The sequence below is a fragment of the Panthera pardus genome, unplaced genomic scaffold, assembly GCF_024362965.1.
Source record: "Panthera pardus isolate Hobbes unplaced genomic scaffold, ASM2436296v1 HiC_scaffold_22, whole genome shotgun sequence".
Lineage (NCBI taxonomy): Eukaryota > Metazoa > Chordata > Mammalia > Carnivora > Felidae > Panthera > Panthera pardus.
This window is the reverse complement of record NW_026526788.1, coordinates 55,756,843-55,781,730: the sequence shown is the minus strand read 5'-3', so window position 1 is coordinate 55,781,730 and position 24,888 is coordinate 55,756,843. Positions and strand designations below refer to the sequence as shown.

At 39.0% G+C, this 24,888-nt stretch overlaps 1 protein-coding gene across 6 annotated transcripts in view; it reads left to right on the top strand.

The window, feature by feature from the left end:
* Window positions 1-24,888, top strand: part of ARHGAP19 (Rho GTPase activating protein 19) — a 92,010-nt gene that overhangs the window by 46,464 nt on the left and 20,658 nt on the right. For 5 of the 6 annotated variants that reach the window (XM_053909791.1, XM_053909790.1, XM_053909788.1 and 2 more), the window contains 6 exons: window positions 6,008-6,273; window positions 7,335-7,415; window positions 8,791-9,000; window positions 11,541-11,767; window positions 14,498-14,584; window positions 24,075-24,140. In XM_053909791.1, the coding sequence (XP_053765766.1) occupies window positions 6,008-6,273; window positions 7,335-7,415; window positions 8,791-9,000; window positions 11,541-11,767; window positions 14,498-14,584; window positions 24,075-24,140 (937 nt within the window). Of the gene's footprint in view, window positions 1-2,263; window positions 2,325-6,007; window positions 6,274-7,334; window positions 7,416-8,790; window positions 9,001-11,540; window positions 11,768-14,497; window positions 14,585-24,074; window positions 24,141-24,888 lie in introns of those variants that run through there. The other variant, XM_019458989.2, reaches the window with a different exon arrangement.

Genomic DNA, 24,888 nt, shown 5'->3' with positions numbered 1-24,888 from the left:
GGAGAAAAGTCATATTAATAGATGCACAAAAATTGATAAAATTAAGCACTGACTCATGATAATAAATAAACAAACAAACAAACAAACAACCCTTAGCAAACTAGGAATAAAAAGATAATGCCTAAATCTGATAGTTTTTGCCAAAATGATGGATGGGGAAAGGTACCATTCTTCAATTTGCTTTACCCTTGTGATATTTATTTGTTTATTTAAAAAAATTGTTTTTAACGTTTATTTATTATTGAGAGACAGAGAGACACAGAGCGTGAACAGGGGAGGGGTAGAGATCGGGGGAGACATAGAATCTGAAGTAGGCTCCAGGCTCTGAGCTGTCAGCACAGAGCCTGATGCGGGGCTTGAACTCACAAACTGTGAGATCATGACCTGAGCTGAAGTCAGTCGCTTAACCAACTGAGCCACCCCGGCGCCCCATATTTATTTATTTATTTTTAAAATGTTTTATTTATTTTTGAAAGAGAGAGAGAGCGAGCACGAGCGAGGGAGGGGCAGAGAGAGGGAGACACAGAATCCGAAATAGGCTCCAGGCTCTGAGCTGTCAACACAGAGCCCGATGTGGGGCTCAAACCCATGAACTATGAGATCATGACCTGAGCCCGAAGTTGGACATTTAACTGACTGAGCCACCCAGGCGCCCCAACTATTGTAATTAAAAAAAAAATTCTTTTAATGTTTACTTATTTTTGAGAGAGAGTGCAAACAGGGGAGGGGCAGAGAATGAGGGAGACAGAGAATCCAAAGCAGGCTCTGCAATGTCAGTTCAAAGCTCAATGCAGGGCTTGAATTTATGAACCATGAGATCATGACCTGAGCCTGTTGGTTGCTTAACCAACTGAGCCACCCACGTGCTTCTATCCTTATAATTTTTAGAGTTGAGATTCCTTTCATGTTTGTCAGTCACTTAGGGCTCCTCTTTGGTGAATTACTTCGTCATATCTTTTGTCTAATTTTCTTTGAGTTGAGTGTATTTTTCTTTTTTTAAAAAAAAAATTTTTTTTTTTAACGTTTATTTATTTTTGAAACAGAGAGAGACAGAGCATGAATGGGGGAGGGTCAGAGAGAGGGAGACACAGAATCTGAAACAGGCTCCAGGCTCTGAGCTGTCAGCACAGAGCCGGACGCGGGGCTCGAACTCACAGACCGCGAAATCATGACCTGAGCTGAAGTCGGCCGCTTAACCGACTGAGCCACCCAGGTGCCCCGAGTGTATTTTTCTTATACATTTTAGACATAAAATTTTAGAGTGATGAATTCTGAATACTAATCCTTTTATATGCATGACAAATATTTTTTTCCAGTTTATGCCTCTTATTTTGTTATTTTAAAGTTTTATTAAAAAATTTTTTTTAATGCTTATTTATTTTTGAGAGAGAGAGACAGAGAGACAGTGTGAGCAGGGGGAGAGGGAGAGAGAGAGGGAGACACAGAATCTAAAGCAGGCTCCAGGCTCTGAGCTGTTCGCACAGAGCTCCACGGGCTTGAACTCACAAACCATGAGATCATGATCTGAGCTGAAGTCAGTTAACCAACTGAGCTATCCAGGCACCCCTTAAAGTTTTAAATCTATTTATTTATGTATGTGAATGAGTAGTATGTTCACATGAATCAAAAATGCAGAAAATACAAAAGAGCATACAGTGAAAAGTTTTTCTCCCACTCTTGTTCTTTCATTCCTGTTCCTCTCTCCAGAGGCATTTTGCTTTCTTTTTTAAAGAACTTTGTTCATAATGCCATTTGTTGTACAGACATTTAAAGTTTTAATGTAGTTAAATATATCAATTTTTTCTTTGTGGATTGTGCTTTTTTATGCCTTGTTTAAGACATTTCCTCTGTCTCATTTATTCTTTGCTCTTTTCTAAACTTCTTAAAGTTTGACTTTTTATATTTAGATCTTTGTTCTGTCTGGAATTTGTCTTTTGTGTATGATGTGAGGTAGGGATCATCCTCTCCATATTATAAAACTACTTGTCTTATACTCTTACGTTATGTGATTGTTTTGTCTAATACAATTTTCAGTGTGATGCGGAACTACTGTTGAGTTTCAAGTACACATTGGCAAATACAATGAACTGGTCCAGTTTTTAATTTCTGTTTTGTTCCTACTTGCAGATGAGTGCTTAGAGTCCTGATAAGTACTGCCTTTCAGGCCCCATAATATGCCCTTGTATCCTCTAACATGTCTGGAATTTGTGTAGGCTGTGATGGGGCAGGGAAAGGAAGGTTCCTTTGTCATAACAAACAAGGAGAAAGCTTTTTTCCTGTCTCTTCGATTTACCAATGCCTCATCAGAAGCTTTCAGCACTTATGTAAGAAATTAAATTTTTTTCTTGAACTTGAGCAAACTTAGACTTTGTTTTAAAATAAGATACCATAGAGTAGGAAGTTGTTTTTGCTTAAATGTAGTATTTTTTTGTTAGTCCTAGAAATCTCTTAAGTTCTTAATGTGTCCCTTGATATTCTTACCTTTGTATTGTGATATTGTTGTATTCTGCAGAAAGGGATTAGTGGGCTGTGTGATATGGGGGTAATTAAAAAAATGTATCCCACTGTATCTGTCTTTTCCACCTCTCATCTTCCATTTTACTTCTTTTTTAACCATTTCTCTCTCTTACATCCTGTCTTACCAGATGCACCTCTCAGAAAAAGTGAGGAAGAGGAAACAAAAAAGTAGGTTAAAGACATTAAAGTAGGGCAGAACAAGAGTGAATGATCATGAGAAGGAAGGGGAGGAAAAGCAGAAGGAGAAAAGAGGAGATTGCTTATTTGTGACCTGTGTGTTAGGACTCCAAGGGAATTTTTCTGGTATTCTTTGTGAGTAGGTAGGGGCAGCCTTGAATTACTTATTCTTCTACGAGTTCTACCTGTTTAGGAGGGGGCACACTTGGGGGCTAATGGCCAGGCAGGAAGGACGCTGTTGACAAACTGTGTAGCTAGGGCTTTGTGCTTCTAGTTCCTTTCTCGCATGTGTATGTGATCCAGTTTAGTGCTGGAGGGTCATCTGTGATGGAAATTTTAGAATTTTAACCGAGTATTTCTCTGGATATTAATAAACTAAAGATCTGGAAGTTATATGTCTGTATGTGGTTCTACTTCAGGGATATAATGGATGCTATTCATGTATATATACATGTTAGAACTAATTTGATCTGAAATCTGTTTTTCAGAATTAAAAGGAGTGTGCAATCTGTAAAATGATAGTTTAGCCTCAGTAAATTATAAGAATCTTTTCAGTGCTGATACATTTCATGATTTTTTCTGGCTGTCTCAGAGTAGTGATTTCTGATTGGCAGTGATTATAAACAGTAGTTTTATATTGACTATTGGTTCTTAACTGAAATAAGCTGACATTAAAAAAAAAAGAGGTTTTGCCAATGGTTACTTTTGATTTTAATTGGCTTCTCATCATTGGCATATTTACAGGGAAAATAACCTTTCTTTGTGTGTAAAAAGGTTGAAGAGATAAGCAGGTTAAGGTATCTTTCTTTACTGACTCTTTGGCTTGAGAATACGCATAATTTAAAATTTTTACATGAATTCTTATATTGTCATTCCAGACAAAAGAAAGAATTAGTAGCCACCAATTGAAGATTTGGGCTGTTGATTGAAGTTATGTGATAATTTTTGAAGGAAGTAGTGACAAACTTTGAAGTTTTCCCATGCCTTGTTTTCATTATGCCATTGTTAAAAATTATCCAGGTAGTGTTGACAAAGTGGATTATAGATCACTAATATTTAATATTTAGAGTGTTATTTTTCCTTCAACAGTATTTTGGTACCTAGGATGTTGTGGAAGACTTTAAGTTGTGATTTTTTTAATTTATTTTTTTATTGTGGGAATGTTTGTATGTGTCAGGTGGATTTTGACTTCGCCTGGCAGACGTGATGACTTGTCCTTTCTGGCTTGTGTTCTACTCTTTGGTTATATAGTAGATGCCTTTATATAATAACGGTTAGAACAAGCCATTAGAGATAATTGGTAATGGATACAAACAAGTGTTGTTGTGTCTGCTATCAGAGGTGGAATCACGTGAGGTACAAAGGAGTATAGTAGTTAGGTATTAGAAAACAATGAATAGGGAAGAAAATATTTCCTGAGAGTCAAAGGAACTTTGCCAGGAGTACAGCCTGAGTAATGTAGGAGTGGAAAACCAGCTAAGATCAGGGGCCCACAGAACATATCAGCTTAGTATTATTTAGTGACAGACAAGTGAAATTAGGAGCAAGATGTAGAAGTTTGCCAAGTGCCCTAGAGAGAAGAAACTGTCTGAACAAAGGTTGGACTTAGATGACGGGCAGAGGCATCTAGGATGGATTTTATTTTATTTTATTTTTGAGAGAGACAGAGTATGTGTGGGGGAGGGAGAGAGAAAGAGGGAGAGTCTTAAGCAGGCCCTGTGCTGTCAGTGCAGAGCCCATGAGGGGCTCGAACTCATGAACCGTGAGATCATGACCTGAGCCAAAATCAAGAGTTGGACCCTTAACTGATTGAGCCACTCAGGCACCCTAGAGTTGAAGGATTGTAAAATAAAACTTATTTCCTAGAGCACCTGGGTGGCTTGGTTGAGTATCTGACTCTTGATTTCAGCTCAGGTCATGATGTCACGGTTTGTGAATTTGAGTCCTGCGTGGGCTCTCTACTGATAGTGCAGGACCTGCTTGAGACTTTACCTCTTCCTCTCTTTCTGCCTCTCTCTCTCAAAATAAATAAAAAACAAAACAAAACAAAAAAAACCCCCACAAGCCTATTTCTGGACCTGGGTAAGGTGGAATTAATTTATTTTATATACCTGTAAAGGTGAAGGCTTTTCATTCTGGGGAAGGCTTTCCGATTATGAGGAATAGAATCCAAGGGCAGCTGACTCAAAGGGAGCTGATTATTAGAAAATGCCTGTATAGGGACCCAGGAACCAAAGAACCCTATGGGTAGAGTAAATGTCTCCAAAATGTCTACTACACTATTTAGATGTAGTTTTAGCTCTTTTATAGTTTTATGCTTACTATCATGTGTTTCTGTGGCATTGGAGACTGGCCTAAATGTGGTACTGTGAACAGTTGGGATGATGCATGGGAAATAGTATAATTTTTTTTTATGTTTATTTATTTTGAGAGAGAGAGACAGCATGAGTAGAGGAGGGACAGAGAGGGACACACAGAATCCGAAGCAGGCTCCAGGTTCCAAGCTGTTAGCACAGAGCCCGATGTGGGGCTTGAACCCACAAACTGTGAGATCGTGACCCGAGCTGAAATTGAATGCTTAACCCACTGAGCCACCCAGGTGCCCCGGTGTCTTTTCTTTTTCAATTTAATTTAATTTGTTAGAGTGTTTTATTTATCTTGAGAGAGAGAGAGAGCGAGCATGCACACATGTGTGCAAGCTGAGGAGGGACAGAGAGAGAGAATCCCAAGCAGACCCTGGACTGTCTGCAGAGAGCCTGACGTAGGGTTCGATCTCAAGAATCGTGAGATCATGACCTGAGCAGAAATCAAGAGTTGGATGCTTAATCGACTGAGCCACCCAGGAGCCCCTTGGTGTCTTTTTATCAAATGAAATTACACGGGGCGCCTGGGTGGCTCAGTTGGTTAAGTGTCTGATTTCGGCTCAGGTCATGATCTTGCGGTTGTGGGTTTGAGCCTTGCGTTGGGCTGTGTGCTGACAGCTCAGAGCCTGGAGCCTGCTTCGGATTCCATGTCTCCCTCTCACTCTGGCTCTCCCCTACTCACAATCTGCCTCTCTCTCTCTCTCTCAAAAATAAACATTAAAGAAAAATTGTTTTGAATGAAATTCCTAAGTATCTGCGTGGGTATAACCTAAACAGCAACAAGCTCAAATTGTCTTCTTTTGTACAGTCAGCAGATTAAGGATTAGGTTTTTCAAAAGATCAATATGTAGATTAACCCACAGAAAGAGTGAATAATTATATGGCTTAGAGAGGATGAGAAGCATGCAGAAATGATCCCCCTAACGAGTCTTCTGTTTCATTTTTTTCAGTGATGCTATCTGTAATTTTGTTATCTGCAATGATTCTTCCCTTCGAGGGCAGCCCATTATCTTCAATCCTGATTTTTTTGTGGAGAAACTCCGACATGAGAAACCTGAGGTGTTCACCGAGTTGGTGGTCAGCAATATCACGAGGCTCATCGACTTACCTGGAACTGAGTTGGCTCAGCTCATGGGGGAAGTGGACCTTAAATTGCCTGGTGGGGCCAGCCCAGCACCGGGATTCTTCCGGTCTCTGATGTCTCTCAAGCGGAAGGGTAGGGGATGTGTCTGTGAAGGGTGGGCAGGTCTCAGCTGCTCCCTGGGCTTTATTCCTAACATCTGCACATTCACTGAGTTGCTGTTATTTAAAGTATTTTTTGGTCATTTTTCTCATTTTCATAAGTAGTAAAATCTTAAGTAATAGTAATAAAAAATTTTAAAAAATAGATAAGTTAAAGTAAGTATATCAGTCCCTGAGAGAGATGACATGATTTAGTTTAGGCAGTTGTCAGAGGCACCTTGATTTTCATGCCCTATGACATAGCTGAAGAGTAAAGAATGAACATTAAAAATAATTTTTTTTAATGGTTATTTATTTTTGAGAGAGAGAGAGACCATGCAAGCGGGAGAGAGGTAGAGAGAGAGGGAGACAGAATCCAAAGCAGGCTCCAGGCTCTGAGCTGTCAGCACAGAGCCCGACATGGGGCTTGAACCCACAGACGGTGAGACCATGACCTGATCCGAAGTTGGACGCTTAACCGACTGAACCACCCAGGCGCCCCAAGAATGAACATTTTTTATTGCAGTTCTCAAATGTTTTCATTCTATGGAATGCTTTGATAAGGCATTATCAAAGAGCTATGAGTCACCCAAAATAAAAGCCTCCCTAGAAAATAAATTGTAGCACTACTTTCGATAAGATACTAAGAGGTACTATTTCATTTTATTAAACATAAGAAAATCATTTAAGGTAGAGAAAAATGTTTAAACATGACAATAGATTAGACCCTATACTCTAGTGGATAGTCTGTCATACTTTGACAATCATGGCTCTAAGTTCTATTTTTTATTTTTAAGCTAATTATCAACATGCTAAGTAGTGTTACTTAAGAAGATAGTTTTTGCCTTCAGGGAACCTACAGTTTAATCTTAAACATGCAGAGTTGATTGAGAGTTGTTGCATTTTTGGGGGCACTAACAGCTTTAAGGTTTTTGTTTACTGAACCTGTGAAAACATTTGCTGGATTGTTATGTAGGATGCTTGAGTGGTTTTAAGAATGATGATTTTGTACTATTTGTGGAAAATATAGCCCTGTCCTGTTGTATGTTTTTTTAGAAAAAGGAGTGGTATTTGGATCCCCATTGACAGAAGAAGGCATTGCCCAGATATACCAACTGATTGAGTATCTACACAAAAGTAAGACTACTCAGGATTTTGTTGTTCTGTGTTAATGAAGAGTTGTCAGTTTTGTATGAACTTCCTTGAGTTAGTAGGTGCTAATGAACATAAGACACTAACCAATTATAATTTTAGGTGGCATGTTTCTAAATATATTTCTTCTTAAATTTCTTTTCAGAGAGAATTTGTTTTAAAAAATTTTTAATATTTATTCATTTTTTGAGAGATAAGAGTGTGAGTGGGGGAAGAGCAGAAAGAGAGGGGGACCCAGAATCTGAAGCAGGCTCCAGGCTCTGAGCTGTCAGTACAGAGCCTGACGCGGGGCTTGAATTCACAAACTGCGAGATCATGACTGAGCTGAAGTCAGAGCTTAACCGACTGAGCCACATGGGCGCCCCTAGGCACCCCTATTTATGACTTATTTATGTGGGGCACTGTGGTAGGAGCTAGCGCAGAGGTTGTAAACCGATAATGTAAGGACTTGCATCCTCTATGTTCATGTGTTGTTTGCTTGGCAAAGTATTAAAATAAAAATAAAGTTAGTTACTGGTGGAAGTCCAGGTTTTCAAAATTCTTTTGGTATAGGAAGATCTAGCATCCTGGGGCCCCCATTTGGATACAATCAACTGGAGCACAGCTATGTGCTCTCCAGTTTGTTTTGGTTCCTATTCATTCATTTACTGTTACCTGCCCGCCCTTGTAGGCATTTGAACTTGAGCCCCTGAATTAGGAGGCTATACAAAGATAAATATATACCTCAGCTGAAAATATGAACTTTTATACTTCTTCTAGATCAGACCAAAACTATAATTCCGCCCCCCTCCCCCCCTTTTAAATCCTCTTAGGTTAGCTTAGAACCTAGTTGGCAGGGGAGAACAGTTTAGTTGCGATGATCCTAAGCTTCTGGGAATCTCAGACTGAAAGGTGATCTGACGGGTTAGAGTTCTAATTTCTGGGACAGTGCAGAGACTCCAAATTCATTTTGGGCTGGGAAACCATTTACAGGGGCAACACACTTCCACAGATGAATTCAGCACCTCTAAACAAAGTCTGGGATGGCCAAAGGGAAGGGGACTTCTGGAAGATTTGGCTTTCTTCCCACTTATTTTTCAAGCTCATTCTAATCATTGTTCAGGTTAAATTCAGTCTCCAGATGTGCCTGAGGCAGACCATGTCCAGGTGCTCAGGGATGTTCAGATAAGTCTCCTCAAGGGCCAGTAGATTCTAAACTTCTCTGGGAAAATGGTGGTGGTGGTGGTGGGGTAATCTCCTTCAAGATGTTTATAAAGGGTCCTTCAAGCGTAAAGTAGTCTTCTAGATCAATTGTTTTAATTGTAATTTCTCTTTTTGCTTCCTTTTTGCATGTCTTCTGTTCTTTTTCCATGCTAAACAGACTTGAGAGTAGAGGGTTTGTTTAGAGTACCAGGGAATAGTGTCCGACAGCAGATTTTAAGAGATGCTCTCAATAATGGAACTGATATTGACTTGGAATCAGGGGAGTTTCATTCAAATGATGTTGCTACCTTGCTGAAGATGTTTCTAGGAGAGTTACCTGAGCCGCTGCTGACTCATAAACATTTCCATGCACACCTCAAAATTGCTGGTGAGTATAGGAGGTGAGAAGGAGATGTAAATGAATACATTTCTTTTAGTTGAGTAAAGTTGTTTGGAATTTTCTGTTGTTTGTAACCCACAGTAATACTTCCGCCAAAATTGGTTAAGAATTCATGGTATTTGGGGCTCTCTGGGTGGTATTGGCCAGTTTAGTTTTAATCAGGTGTTTTTCTTGCTAAATCAGCTTCTTTGAAAATAAAATCCGGATTTGATTTATTTTTGTATCTCTGATAGATCCTAGCATTGTGCTTTGAACATTTTAGTTGCTCAATAAATGAATGCTTTTCATTGGATTGATTCACATACCTGAGATGGTTATAGGTTTGCTATATTTACCTTGGCTTGAGACATTTGCTAATATTAAGTATTATTATGCCTCAGTTGAGATCATCTCTAATCTAGGAGACTTGTTTTTTGAAAATAATTTTGTTCTCTAAATAGGCAATACATTCACATGGTTCAAAATTCAAAAGATTTAAAAGTATAGAGTGAAAAGCCTCTCTCCTGCCCCTGTCCCCCAGTACCCAGATTTTCTTCCTGGAGGCAGCCATTGCTATTGATTTCTTATGTATCCTTCCAGAGGTATTTTATACATTTACAAACAAATACTTACATATATTCTTTTTCTCTCTTTTAGGTATTGGTAGTGGTAGGGTATTATAATTTTTGAATTTCTAACCTCTAATTAAGATTAGATTTTCTTTTTAGCACTCTCAGGACATTCAGGTTATACAAATGAGTAAATGTTATTAAAACGTTGTATAACTTTATAATTATTTTGGAGAGAAATAAACTGGGATCTTGAAAAAGATATGGAAAATATTGGTACGTTTTTTATAAGTGTTAATATGAAGAATGTTCGTTCCGTTTACTTTGAGTTAATTTAGTGCCATACTTGAAATCCTCCGCTCCGCCACCCGTGACTCGCACTTCTTTGCAATCATATTGAGGTGTGGCACAGTTGTAGCATTTGATATGCCTTGCTGATAACTGGAAGGTGTTTTTGTTTTTGGTTTCATATTAACAAGGAATAGTTTCTAGAAATAATACCTGCCTTTCCTAAACTTGGATTCATTATTGAAGTTAAATAGTTTAAACAACATACTAACTATTTTTGGGTCTATATGATTTATATCCAAATGGTTATTTGTATTGTTTGAAATTCTGATTATCCAGGGGACTGTTTTTATTGATAACCTATGCAGCCTCTTAGGGGAGAAACAGTGATTCGGATGTCATGAGGAGCTCCTAGATTATCCTGTTATCAGGGCATAATTCACTCTCATATTTCTTTCCCTGTGTGAGGAAAAGTGAAGAGGGTGGCATTATCAAAGATCTTTTTGGACATGTTTTCATCTCTCTGTATAGCTAAGAATATATACCTAGGAGTAGAATTGCCAGGTCATATGGTAACGATATGTTTAGCTTTTTGAGGAACTGACAAACTGTTTTCCAAAGTGTACCCTTTTCCATTCCCACCAGCAATGTAGGAGGGTTTAATTTTCTCAGCATTTTTGCCAACACTTGTTATTTTCAGTTTTTTGGGTTATAGCCATACGAGGAGGTATGAAGTAGTGTCTCATTGTGGTTTTAATTTACATCGCACTGATAGCAAATAAAACAGAGTATACAAGTGCTTATTGGCCATTCGTATATCTTCTTTGGAGGACGTTTATTCAAATCTTTTGCCCATTTAAACCATAAGAGACTCTTAAATACAGAGAACAAACTGAGGGTTGATGGGGGGTGGGGGAGAGGGGAAAATGGTGATGATGGGCATTGAAGAGGGCACTTGGGATGAGCACTGGGTGTTGTATGTAAGCCAATTTGACAATAAATTATATCAAAAAAAAAACCCAAATCTTTTGCCCATTTAAAAATTTTGGTCTTTTTATTATTGAACTGTATTGACACTATTTGTTATTATATTTTGCTCTAAGTTCTGTTTATGCCTGATTCTTTTTTTCTTCTTTTCTTTTAAGTTTATTATTTTGAGAGGGAGATAATGAATGGGGGAGAGGGGCAGAGAGAGAGAGAGGGAGAGAGAGGATCCCAAGCAGGCTCTCCACAGTCAGCACAGAGCCCAACGTTGGACTCGAACTCAGAAATTGTGAGATCATGACCTGAGCCCAAATCAAGAGTCGGACGCTTAACCGACTGAGCCACCCAGGCGCCCCTTTCTTCTTCTTCTTTTTTTTTTTTTTAATTTTTAAAATGTTTACTTATTTTTGAGAGAGAGACAGAATGTGAGCTGGGGAGGGGCAGAGAGAGAAAGGGAGACACAGAATGTGAAGCAGGCTGCAGGCTCCAGGCTCTGAGCTGTCAGCACAGAGCTCGATGCAATGCTGGAACCCACGAACTAGAGATCGTGACCTGAGCTGAAGTTGGACGCTTAACTGACTGAGCCCCCCATGCACCACATCTTTCTTCTCATTTTGATTGGAGTTCAGGGGAGGATAATAGTAGACATGTTGATTTTTCTTGCTTGTATTTTCTCCCTCCTTTGCAATCGTTTCTTTTGTCCTCAAGATTTGATGCAGTTTGATGATAAAGGAAACAAGACCGATGTACCAGATAAGGAGCGGCAAATTGAGGCTCTCCAGTTGCTCTTCCTCATTCTCCCTCCACCTAATCGTAACTTGCTGAAGTTATTGCTTGATCTCCTGTACCAGACAGCAAAGAAACAAGACAAGAATAAGATGTCTGCTTATAACCTTGCCCTTATGTTTGCACCCCATGTCCTGTGGCCGAAAAATGTGAGTGTTGAGGGGACGAACAAAGAGTGCTTGGTTTTCTTGGGCTGGTCCTAATCCTCTGGCTGTATCTTGGTGAGGTTATCAAGGGTCCAAGGTCTACTCTTCAGCTTTACAAGGTTAGGGACATACTTTATTAATTCATTTAAGAGTCATCTAACATGAGGGGCCAATTCCTGTTAACCTCATGTGTAAATCAATCTCTGATAAAGCTGAAAGACATTTATTAGTGGAAGCTTTTAGTGGAAAATTATAGCTACTAACTAAAATAGAATATTTGTTTTGGCTGGTCAATATATATGCCTTCTTGAGAAATCAAATTGATATCTGAAGATTGAATGGCATAAATTTAGACTAGAGCCATACAATTTTACTGGATAATGTCACTAAGCCCTCAGGTAAGATGATAGAGCAATCCTTCCTTATCCTAACCCTTCTATTTTCTGTAGATATGCTCTCCTTGGATAAAGCTGAATGTGTTTTTTTATTACTGAGACCATGGCTTTCTCAGTGACTTACATGAGAAATAAATTATTAAATGTGTTTTGAACTAATTTTTGACCTGGAGGTGTACAGCTTTCTATTCCTGCACATTCATAATATAAGTTTTATTGCATGTTGGAATTGGGAGCCAGAACACTTGGGTTAGAAGCTGCAAACCAGCTATGTTATCTGTGTCCTTTACCCTTGTTATGCTTAGGCTGTTCCTCTGTAAACTGGGCGTAAATTAGTATTTTATCACTTACAAGGTTTTGGAAGATAATAGAAGTAGATAGGATGATAGGATATGGTGATTTATAAAAGGTTTTTGGGATTATAAGAAATGAGAAAAGGAGGGTTAAGGAGAGCACTTGTGGATGCTGATTGGCTCAGTTGGTAGAGTGTACGACTCTTGATCCTGGGGTTGTGAGTGCCAGCCCCACCCGTGTTGGACTCCTTGGGCTCATAGAGTTTACTTTATTTATTTATTTATTTATTTAATTAAAAAAAAAATGTTTATTTATTTTTGAGACAGAGAGAGACAGAGCATGAACGGGGGAGGGTCAGAGAGAGGGAGACATAGAATCTGAAACAGGCTCTGAGCTGTCAGCACAGAGCCCGACGCGGGGCTCGAACTCATGGACCGAGAGATCATGACCTGAGCTGAAGTCGGCCGCTTAACCGACTGAGCCACCCAGGCGCCCCTCATAGAGTTTACTTAAAAAAAAAAAAAAAAAAAGGAGAACAGTTGTGTGGAACATTTTACCTAACAAGTAACTAGTGAAAAAATGTAATGTTCCAGGCTAAGAAGAACCCCACCCCACACAAAGGTGGGGGTGGGGTAAGAAGAAAAGGACACACTAACATTTGTCCATATTAAGGAGATCAAGCCTCCTAATGAGTTTTTTGTTGTTTTTTTTTTTAAGTTTATTTATTTAGAAAGAGAGTGCAAGCAGGGGAGGGGCAGAGAGAGAGAGAGAGAGAGAATGAGAATCTCGAGCAGGCTCTGTGAGAACCTGATGTGGGGGCTCAAACCCATGAACTGTGAGATCATGACCTGAACCGAAATCAAGAGTTGGATGCTTAACTGACTGAGCCACCCAGGTGCCCCCTAATGAAAAATTTTAATAATTAAAAAAATTATTTTTATTTATTTTGAGAGAGAGAGAGTGCGAGCAAATGGGGGAGGGTCAGAGAGAGAGAGAGAGAGAGCAAGTGGAGGGGGGGGGCAGTGAGAGAGGTAGAGAGAGAATCTCAAGCAGGCTCTGCACTGCCCTCACAGAGCCCAATTCGGGGCTCGATGTCACAAACTGTGACATAATGACCTGAGCTGAAATCAGGAGTTGGTCACTTAACTGACTGAGCCACCCAGGTGCTGCAATGAAAGAATTTTAGAACCAGTCAATTGATCTCATGAAAAAAGAGTGAGTAATCTGTGTCTATAAAGAGAAATGCTGGGGCACCTGGGTGGCTCAGTTGGTTAAATGTCCAACTTTGGCTTGGGTCATGGTCTCATTGTTCTTGAGTTTGAGTCCCACATCAGTCTCTCTGCTGTCAGTGCAGAGCCTGCTTTGGTTCCTCTGTCCCCTTCCATCTCTGCCCCTGCCCTGCTCGTGTGCTTTCTCTTTCTCTCTCTCTCTCAAAAATAAACATTAAAAAAAAGAAATATTAAGAGATCTTGGTTAAAGCAAACCTATTAAGTAACAAAGATGCCTGTTGAGGATGAGGGCTTTGGGGTAGTAGAGATGGATACTCAAGTGCTTAAAAAAGAGGAGAAATAAGAGAATCAATGACCATTTGCGTTTTTAAGAAACAGATGTTACCTTTGGTATCAATTAGTAGTGATGGTTTTCTTTCACCTTTGGAGAAACTCCAGTTTCTCTGAAGAGGCGGTGTCCCTGGTAGTCTGTATAGATTCTGTTCTTCCTGCCCATTTTGAATCCTAGACTAGATTTTCTTTATTAACACCGCTTGCGTGTATAATTCTCTAGCAGAATTAGGAAATAAAGATTGGTTCTCATAGGTTCTTGTTGAGTTCAGGGACACATGGTTTCTCCTAGGTTATATGTCCAATCCAGTAGAAACTTGCTGAACCGAAAAGCCTTTCCAGAATTAAACACTATAGTACAGGCACCTTTGTTCGGGATAGAAACCCTTATACCTTTGAAAGAATAAGCTTATTGGTAAGTAAATGGAACATCTCTTCTACTTCTCAGCTCTTAATCCTCTTTTGGTTTCTTTCCCTATGAATAGGCCACTGCAAATGACCTTCAAGAGAATATCACAAAGTTGAACAATGGGATGGCTTTTATGATTAAACATTCCCAGAAACTTTTTAAGGTAGGTAAGGGATGGGATTTGAGTGGTAATAGGACAGGAGGTTGGAGCATGGTGGGATCCTCAGTAGGGCTACGAGGATGACTAATAAGAAAGTCTCTGCCTCGGACTTGAAACCAGATGGGACAGTGGCAAAGCTCAGAACAACTAAGGTGGGGAGAAATAGCAAGGTACCTGGAGGCTGAGTAGGATAACGGGCCCCACCTGGGACACCCTTGCTTTTTCATGAAGGGCCGTTTGTACTGGCAGTCGAGTGAGTTTATTCTGTCTGCTTCCTGCCAGGAGAATTTTGAGGGTCTGACAGTCTGCTTTCATTTTGTACTCTTTGTCCCTTTTAGTCCACACTATCAATGTTTCTGCCCATATAACTTTTTCAACTTCGTGGTTCTGTGGATTTCAGAGGGATTCACTACATTAGACAAAAACCACATATACAAATCTTTTGAAGACAAACCCTTCTCTCCCTTGGTCTCCTCCTGAGAAGGCTGAAGGACAATACCTTTAACCTTCCCAGAGGCCCTCTGGTCTGACTGAGAGGATCTTTATTCTTTTGAAAGGGTCCTTTGTGTGACTGAAAACTTTGACCTTTTGATGTTTTAAAAGATTTTATTAAAAAAATTTTTTTTTAATGTTTACTTTTGAGAGAGAGCAAGAGTGTGAGCAGGGAAGGGGCAGAGAGAGAGGGAGACACAGAATTCAGGCAAGCTCCAGGCTCTGAGCTGTCAGCACAGAGCCTGATGTGGGCTCGAACCCATGAACTGTGAGATCATGACTTGAGCCAAAGTCTGGTGCTTAACCAACTGAGCCACTCAGGTGCCCCTAAAGATTTTTATTTTATTTTATTTTATTTTATTTTATTTTATTTTATTTTATTTTATTTTATTTTATTTATTATTATTAAAAAATGTTTTGAAATGTTTATTTGAGAGAGAGAGAGAGAGAGAGAACAGGGGAGGGGTAGAGAGAGAGGGAGACACAGGATCCGAAGCAGGCTCTAGGCTCCGAGCTATCAGCACAGATATCGGGCTCGAACTCTTGAACCTCTAGATCATATCTGAACTGAAGTCAGTTGCTTAACTGACTGAGCCACCCAGGTGCCTCATTACTGTTTTTTTTTTTTTTAAGTTTATTTATTTTAGAGAGAGAGAGAGAGAGAGAGATAGCATGAGCAGGGGAGGGGCAGAGAGAGAGAGAGAGAGAGAGAGAGAGAGAGAGGGAGAGAGAGAATCCCAAGCAGGCTCTGCACTGTGAGCATGGAGCCTGATGTGGGGCTCGAACTCACGAACTGTGAGATCATGACCTGAGCCAAAACCAAGAGTCAGATGCTTAACCAACTGAGCCACCCAGGCGCCCTGATGCTTCTAAGATTTTAACAAAAAGTTGTACAGTCATATCCTTGGCTTTTTCTTTAGAGCACACTTTCCTGATAGTGAATTTCTCAATTTTAACATCTTGCCATCTGGAAAGACTGAGAATTGAGAGAGAATTGACTAAGTACTTCATATAAGAGAAATCACACTTTTTGTGATTGGCTTATTTCACTTAGCATAATGTTTTCAAGATTCATCCATATTGTAGCATTTGTCAGAATTTCCTTCTTTTTTAAGGATGAGTAATATCCCTTTCATTGTATATACTGCATTTTGCTTATCATTTATCTGTTGAGGACACTTGGATTTCTCCCATGTTTTAGCTCTTGTGAATAATGCTGCTATGAACATGGATGTACAAATATCTTTTTTGAGACACTGCTTTCAATTCTTTTGGGTATACACCCAGGAGTGGAATTACTGGATCATGGTAATTCTAACAGAACTGCCATACTGTTTTTTTTTCTTCTTTCATTTTTTTTTTTTTATGTTGCTATTTCTTTTTTTAATTTAATTTTATTTAAATCCAAGTTAGTTAACATATAGTGTAATAATGGTTTCAGGAGTAGAATTTAGTAATGCATCACTTAAATATAACACCCAGTGCTCATCCCAACATGTGCCCTCCTTAATGCCCATCACCCATTTAGTCCATTCCCCTACTCAACATCCCTCCAGCAACCCTCAGTTTGTTCTCTGTATTTAAGAGTCTCTTATGGTTTCCCTCCCTCTCTGTTTTTATCTATTTTTCTTCCCTTCCCCTATGTTCATCTGTTTTGTTTCTTAAATCCCACATATGAGTGAAATCATACAGTATTTGTCTTTCTCTGCCTGACCTATTTCACTTAGCATAATACATTCTAGTTCCATTCATGTTGTTGCAAATGGCAAAATTTCATTCTTTTTGATCACTGAGTAATATTCCATTGTATATTATACCACATCTTCTTTATACATTCATCAGTTGATGGACATTTGGACTCTTTCCATAATTTGGCTCTTGTTGATAGTGCTGCTATAAACATTGGGTTTCATGTTCCTTTTCGAATCAGCATTTTTGTGTCCTTTAGATAAATACCTAGTAGTGCAGTTGCTGGGTCATAGGGTAGTTCTATTTTTAATTTTTTGAGGAACCTCCATAGTGTTCTCCAGAGTGGCTGCACCAGTTTGCATTCCCACCAGCAGTGCAAAAGTGTTCCCCTTTCTCTGCATCCTTGACAACATTTATTGTTACCTGCCTTATTAATTTTAGCCATTCTGACAGGTGTGAGGTGGTGTTGAGCATCTTTTCATGTGTCTGTTATTTGGATGTTTCTTTGGAAAAGTGTCTGTTCATGTCTTTTGCCTATTTCCTCACTGGATTATTTGTTTTTTAGACATCTTTCTTTCTTTCTTTCTTTCTTTCTATCTTTCTTAATTTTTTTTTAACGTTTATTCATTTTTGAGAGACAGAGACAGAGCACGAGTGGGGAAGGGGCAGAGAGAGAGGGAGACACCAAATCTGAAGCGGGCTCTAGGCTCTGAGCTGACAGCACAGAGCCCGACATGGGGCTTGAACTCACGAACTGCGAGAGCATGACCTGAGCCGAAGTTGCACACTTAACCTCCTGAGCCACCCAGGGGCCCCCGGGCATACTGTTTTCTATAGTGGCTGTATTCATTTTACATTCCCTCCAGTGACGTACAAGGGTTCCCATTTCTTCACATCCTCACGAATACTTATTTTTTATTTTTTGGTAGTAACTATGAGGTGGTATCTCATTGTAGTTTTGATTTGCATTTCCCTAATGATTAGTGAGATGTTGAGCATCTTTCATGTGCTTATTGCCTATCTTCTTTGAAGAAATGTTGTTCATTTTTGAATGTTTGCCCATTTTTGAATTGGGTTTTTTTGTTGTTGAGTTGTAGGAGTTCTTTATATATTCTGATTAGTAATCCCTTATAAGATATATGATGTGCAAATATTTCCTTCCATTCTGTGGGTTGCCTTTTTACTCAGGTGATAGTCTTGCTACACAAAATGTAAAAACTTCTGTGAAATCCCCCATTAGTTTATTTTTTTCCTTTTGTTGCCTGTGACTTTGATATCATATGCAAGAAATCATTGCTAAATCCAATGCCATGAAGCTTTTGTCCTATGCTTTTTAAAAATAATTTTATAGTTTTAGGTCTTATATTTAGTTTATAAATCCATTTTCAATTAACTTTTTAATACAGTGTTAGGTAAGTGTCCAACTTTATTCTTTTGCTGTGGACATCTAGTTTTCGCAGCTCCATTTCTTGAAAAACTGTTCTTTTTCCATTGAATAGTCTTGGCATGCTTGTTGAAAATCATTTAAGGATTTATTTCTGGATTCTCTATTCAGTTGGTCTATATGTTTGTCTTTATACCAGTACCACACTATTTTGATGACTATAGCTTTGTAGTAAATGCAGGGTGTAAACATGGAGACCTCCCTAGGATTTATTGACTACAAGGTGGTGAGTGATCCAGAGTCCAGAGTTTAGAAATGAAAGATCAGAATCTTAGGTTAAAAAACAAAGAGTCAGGGCTACATCAGGGGCTTTGGTGCCCAGGTCAAAGATTATCATCAGTTAGAGGTCAAGATCTAGATAAGTGAAGTAGAATAGTAGTCAAAGGACAACAGGAGAAAAAATGATTTTTAATGATGAACAAAGATCTTTCAGACCTGTTCATTATATACTTCCTGATGAGGGGAACAGCTAGTTCCAAAACATGCATTTATGGGAATAAGTAGAGAGGAGTTGTGATTATGAACAGTAAGGCAATTACTTGACTGTAGTTGTGAATCAAAATGGAGAGTTTCTAGGTGCAGTTCCTAATAGAACTCTCCTTCATTGAATTTTCTTGTTACTATTGCTATAGGATTAACTTTTCATAGTCTACCACTCACAAGTTAAAAGAGAAGTGGGATCTCAGAGTCTCACTGCACCCCACGGTTTTTAGCCTTTCTACTTCTGATCTCTTTACCTGTGGAATCCATTCTCCCTTGTGCATGATTCAGTGTACATAGTTCAAGTATACAATGAGGTTGTACTTAACTATGAAGGATTTTAAGTGACTTAACACAAATTTGTTATCTTACAGTTCTGTAGGTCGTAAGTCTACAGGAGTCTCACTGGTCTAAAATCAAGGTTGGCAGGGATGCTTTCATTTCTGGATATTCTAGGAGAGAATTTATTTATTTGCCTTCTCCATCTTCCAGAGGTTGCCCACATTCCTTGGCTTATGATCCCCTTCCTCTATCTTCAAGGCTAGCAATGTTGTATCTCTCTCTTATTCCTAACTATGGTTGGGAATGGTTCTCTGCTTTTAAGGACCCATCTGAATAACCTAGTTAATCTCCCCATTGCAAGGTTCTTAACTTAATCACACCAGCAAAGTCCTTTTTACCATTTAAGATAACATAACACTGTGAAGGATTTTGAGAATAGAAATCACACAAATCTTAGAGATAAAACAAGAGTATGGGCTCCTGGATGTAATTCAGCTTGGTACAGTTCTAATTAATAGACCCTTTCAAACAGTCTGTTTTTACTCTACATTTTCCTTATATAGATTCCTGTTTCAGCTCCTCATCTTTGGGGTTTTGATTCTTGTTTGCTACTTTACCTTTGTTTCCAGACTAGTGTGAGCACTCTTTGAGCCTCTGTTGATCTTTGAAGGAGAGAAAAAACATTTCTTTTGAGATTTTAGTCTTCAGTCTCTCCTCTTTGATACTCACATCAGAACTGTTGTCTTTATGGGCATCTGCTTTACCACTTTGGCTAATTAGGTTCTTTCCTGAGCTTTTCCTTTGGATGAAAAATGGTCGATTATTCTGTGTGCTCTATCACTTATTCTGAGGTCCTATTGTACCTCCGGTTTGTTGTTCTTGTGCTTTGTTGTGTCTTCTTCTTCTCAGGCTTCTTTGGGTGGAGTTTTTACCTCCTAATCCTCAGATTCTGTGTTCTTTGTATTTTTTTCCTTAAAATTCCTCCTATTTCTAGTTCTGTCTTCTATTATCAGTCCCTCTGACCCAATCTAGTTTTATGTCTCCCTAACACGAGTCACAACATCTTTTCCTAGGGACTTATAATGATATACAATTAAGGCCAATTCCCATTTTATGTGAGAAGTCCTTTTGTTGATTCCCTCTGAACTGTAAAATACTTAACACCTCCAGATTTTCATTTAAACCCATCTGCTTCTGTCTCCCTTTCTGGATATGTCTTAAGTTCATAGTATCTTTTGGGGGCAGGGATTTTTTTTTTAATTTAAAAATAAAAAAAAATAATCCCACACCCAATGTGGGGCTCGAAGTCACAACCCCAAGATCAGGAGTCACATGCTCCACCAATTGAGCCAGCTAGGTGCCCCAGGTTTTTGTGTTTTTTTTTGTTTTTTTTTGTTTTAAATGAAGTTTATAGAATAGGTGGAGTGGGTTCTGTCATACTCTTGTTTGGAGGAAATTTCCTTTGGTTTTCAGCTCTACTTTATAGTTTAGCAAGGTAGAAATTAACAAGATATCATAATGTTTTTGTCACAAGACTCTTCTTAAAACTTTGTTATGAAGTTTTTCAAATATAGATAAAAGGTGAAAGAGTAAAACAGTGAACACTCATATAACTGTCAGATTCAACAAATGTTACCATTTGCCATATTTGCTTTTTTTTTTTCCTCTATATATTTATGCTTTTTTTGGTGTTTGTTTTTGGCTGAATCCCTGACAGTAAATTGCAGACATGATACTTCACATCTAAGTACTTAAGCGTACATCTCCTAAGAATAAGAACATTGTCCCAATAGTCACAGTACCATTATCATGTCTAAGAAAATTAATGAGGATTTCATATTAGCTAATATTCAGTACAGATTCAAATTTCCCCATTTATCCTAAGAATGTATTTCATAGCTGCTGTTTTTAATAACATGTACTAATCGAGGTTCATATATTGCCTTTGATTATTATGTCACTTTTAATCTGGAATAGTCCCTATGCTTTTTCTTCATGTCATGGACTTGTTGAAGTATTCAGGCCAACTGTGTTACAGAATATTCCATCTTCTAAATTTGTCTTACTGTTTTCTCAAGGTTATTTAACTTGTTCCTATGTATCCCTTTCTATGTAGTTCCTGTAAACTGTTAAGTTAGGTCTAGAGGCTTGATTAGATTCATATTAAGCATTTTTGCAAAGATTTATAGGTGATGTTTGTGTATCTCCTATTGCATCATGTTGCATCACATTCAGAGGCACAGAATGTCAGATTGTCTCACCCTCAGTGATGCTAATTTTGCTAACTGCCACATCTCTTAATTACAAAGGTACATTTTCCCCTTTGCAATTAGTAAGTAACCTGCAGGATGATTACCTAATGTAATGATTTTAGCACCCATCTGTAATCCTGCTGGAATCTGTGGTGATACTGGGTATTACAAAATAGTGTTTTTCTAATTCTGTTTAATCTTTATTAGCTGACTTTTTTTTTCCTGTGGAGGAGAGCTTTCCTTTCCTCTGTTTCATTCTCTCTCTTTTTTTTAATGAATACCTCTATAGACTCATAGGTTTATAGTTATTCAAGGTGTTAGTCAATTTCAGTTGTTAATTTTAATTTTCAAATTGTCTCAGATTTGGCCAGTGAGAGCCCTTGCCAGCTCTTCCTGCTGTCTTTTTGACAGGACTCCATTAGTCTGAGTGTTTCCTTCCTGGCATAAAATGTCCCCAGCTCACTTTGCATTTGCTCTGCCCTGGGCCTGGAATCAATTATTTTCTTTAAGGAGCCCTGTTTTTTTTTGTTTTTTTTTGAGTGACCCTAGGTATACTCATTGTTTCTGGGGTGTCATTGCTTTCTAGGCTCTTTGAGGGCAGGAAGTAGATTAAAAATTTTTTTAAAAGCAACTATTAGTTCATAGTAGTATCTCCAATTCAGATTTATCATTCCAGAGCTTTTTCTTGACTTCTTTTACTTTGTATCTGTTTTCAGTCATTGCAAATTCAAGATTTTAGTAGCACTTATATGCTACTTGCTTTATCCTACAATATATAAAATATCAACATATAAAAAATTAGTTTAAAAAATACACCTATATAAACATGCTGATGGAAGTTTAAGATTCCCTTATAGTTCCTTTTCCTTAGAATATATCTCACTCAGGATGTATAATTAGAATACAGGTGTTTTTTTTTTTAAAGGTTTATTTATTTTTGAGAGAGGGCTAGAGCCCAAGCAGGGGAGCAACCGAGAGAGAGAGAGAAGGAGACACAGAATGCAAAGCAGGCTTCAGGCTTTGAGCTGTCAGCATAGAGTCCCACACAGGGCTCAAAATCATGAACCATGAGGTCATGACCTGAGCCAAAGTTGGAATGCTTAACCGATGCCCCTAGAATACAGTTTCCAAAAGTTAGGTGGAATAATTCTTTTTCTGTGCTTATGTTGTCAATCATATACTCAGATTATTCATTTTTTTCCCTGTTTGTGTTCAGTTTAGGGTTTACCTTTATTTCCTTTTGGGTTTAAGTGTATTTTTTTGACTCTGTAGTATATTTACATGCTTCAAAAGCCCAACTACACAAAAGGGTATATACTTAGAGAAATCTCAGTCGTCTTCCTAACCATTTTCATTATTTTCTGGCTTATCCTTTTCTGGTTTATCTGGTTCTTTTTGTGTTTCTTTTTATAAAAACAAATAAGTGTGCATATGTATATATGTTCCTATTTCCTTTTTCTTACATAGGTGCTTTATATACTGTTCCATGACTTTTCTCATTCAACAGTAGATCCTGGAAGTCATTCATATCAATTCATAAAGTGTTTCTTCCTTCTTTCCCTTATCCTCTCCCCTCTTTCGTTTTTAGTAACTAGATAGTTCTGTGTTGTATGGATGTATAAAAATTCATTCAACCAGTTTTCTATTAAAAGACATTTAGGGGGCACCTGGGTGGCTCAGTCCATTAAGCGTCCGACTTTGGCTCAGGTCATGATCTCGCGGTTTGTGAGTTTGAGCCCTGCGTCGGACCCTGTGCGGACAGCTCGGAGCCTGGAGCCTGCTTTGGATTCTATGTCTCGCCCTCTCTCTGCCCCTCCCTGCTCACACTCTGTGTCTCTCTGTCTCAAAAATAAATAAAACATTAAAAAAAAAAAAGACATTTAGGTTGTGTTTAATCTTTTTTTTTAAAGTTTACTTATTTCTTTTGAGAGAGTGTGTGAGTATGAGTGGGGGAGGGGCAGAGAGAGAGAGAGAGAGAGAGAGAGAGAGGGAGAGAGAGAATCTCAAGCAGACTTCATGCTCAGCACGGAGACCAACTTGGGGCTCGACCTCACAAATTGTGAGATCATGACCTGAGCCGAAATCAAGAGCTGGACGCTTAACCCACTGAGCTACATAGGCACCCCGTCTTTTTTTTTTTTTAAATGACAATTTAAATTGTGGCCAGGGGGAAAGTAACCATTCGGAAATATGTCCAGAGTGGTTTTTTTTTTTTAATGTTTATTTATTTATTTTGCTAGACAGAGAGTGAACGTGAGTGGTAGAGGGGCAGAGAGAATCCCATGCAGGCTCCATGCTCAGCACAGAGCCCAATGTGGGACTCAATGTCACGACCATGAGATCGTGACCTGAGCCGAAATCAAGAGTCAGAGGCTTAACTGACTTAACTAAGTAAGCCACCGAGGCACCCCATATTTGATTTTTATATCTATAGTAGTGTCTTCTCAAAAACAGTTTTCCTATCAGATTTGTTGAAGTACCATTTTGGTGGCAAGAGAAAGGAAGCTATGGAATAGGGCATTTTGAGGATCTTTTGTTTTTCTTTCTTTTTTTTAAAATTTTCTTTTAAATGTTTATTTTTGTGAGAGAGAGAGGGTGTGCATGCACACTAGTTGGGGAGGGGCAGAGAGAGAGCGGGACATAGGATCCCCCTCTGACAGTAGACAGCAGACAGCCCAATATGGGGTTCAAACTATGCTTAACTGACTAAGCCACCCAGGTGCCCCTGGGATCTTTTGTTTTTCAGAAGTAATCTGCTAGTCCAGTTATTTTGAGAGTCACTGTTTTTGTGGCCTGAAAGAAATTTAGATACTGCTAACCATTTGTTCTTGGTTTTCTTTTATATCCCGCCCAGGCTCCTGTTTATATTCGGGAATGTGCTAGATTGCACTATTTGGGCTCCAGATCTCAAGCATCAAAGGTAAGAATAGGAAACTGCTCTTAGTCTATTCAAGGAGAGAGTTAATTAAGATTAGTGGAGTTTTATTTTATTTACAAAAAAATTTTTTTTTAACATTTATTCGTTTTTGAGAGACAGAGAGAAACAGAGCGTGAGCAGGGGAGGAGCACAGAGGGAGGGAGACACAGAATCCGAAGCAGGCTCCAGGCTCTGAGCTGTCAGCACAGGGCCCGATGTGGGGCTTAAACTCACTGACTGTGAGATCATGACCTCAGCTGAAGTCGGACGCCTAACCGACTGAGCCACCCAGGCTCCCAGATTAGTGGAGTTTGTTTTTAAAAAAAATTTTTTTTTTTTTTAACATTTATTCATTTTTGAGAGTGAGAGAGACAGAGCATGAGCAGGGGAGGGTCAGAGAGAGAGGGAGACACAGAATCTGAAGCAGGCTCCAGGCTCTGAGCTGTCAGCACAGGGCCAGACGCGGGGCTCAAACTAATGGACTGCGAGATCATGACCTGAGCTGAAGTTGGGTGCTTAACCAACTGAGCCACCCAGGCGCCCCCCCAGATTAGTGGAGTTTTAAAACAAAGTGTGAGGGGTGCCTGGGTGGCTTACTTAGTTAAGTGTCCAACTCTTGATTTTGGCTCAGGTCATGTGATCTCATGGTTCGGGAGTTTGAGCCCTGCATGGGGCTCTGGGCTGACAGTGCAGAGCCTGCTTGGTATTCTCTCTCTCCCTCTCCTCTACCCCTCCCTCACTCGCACTCTCT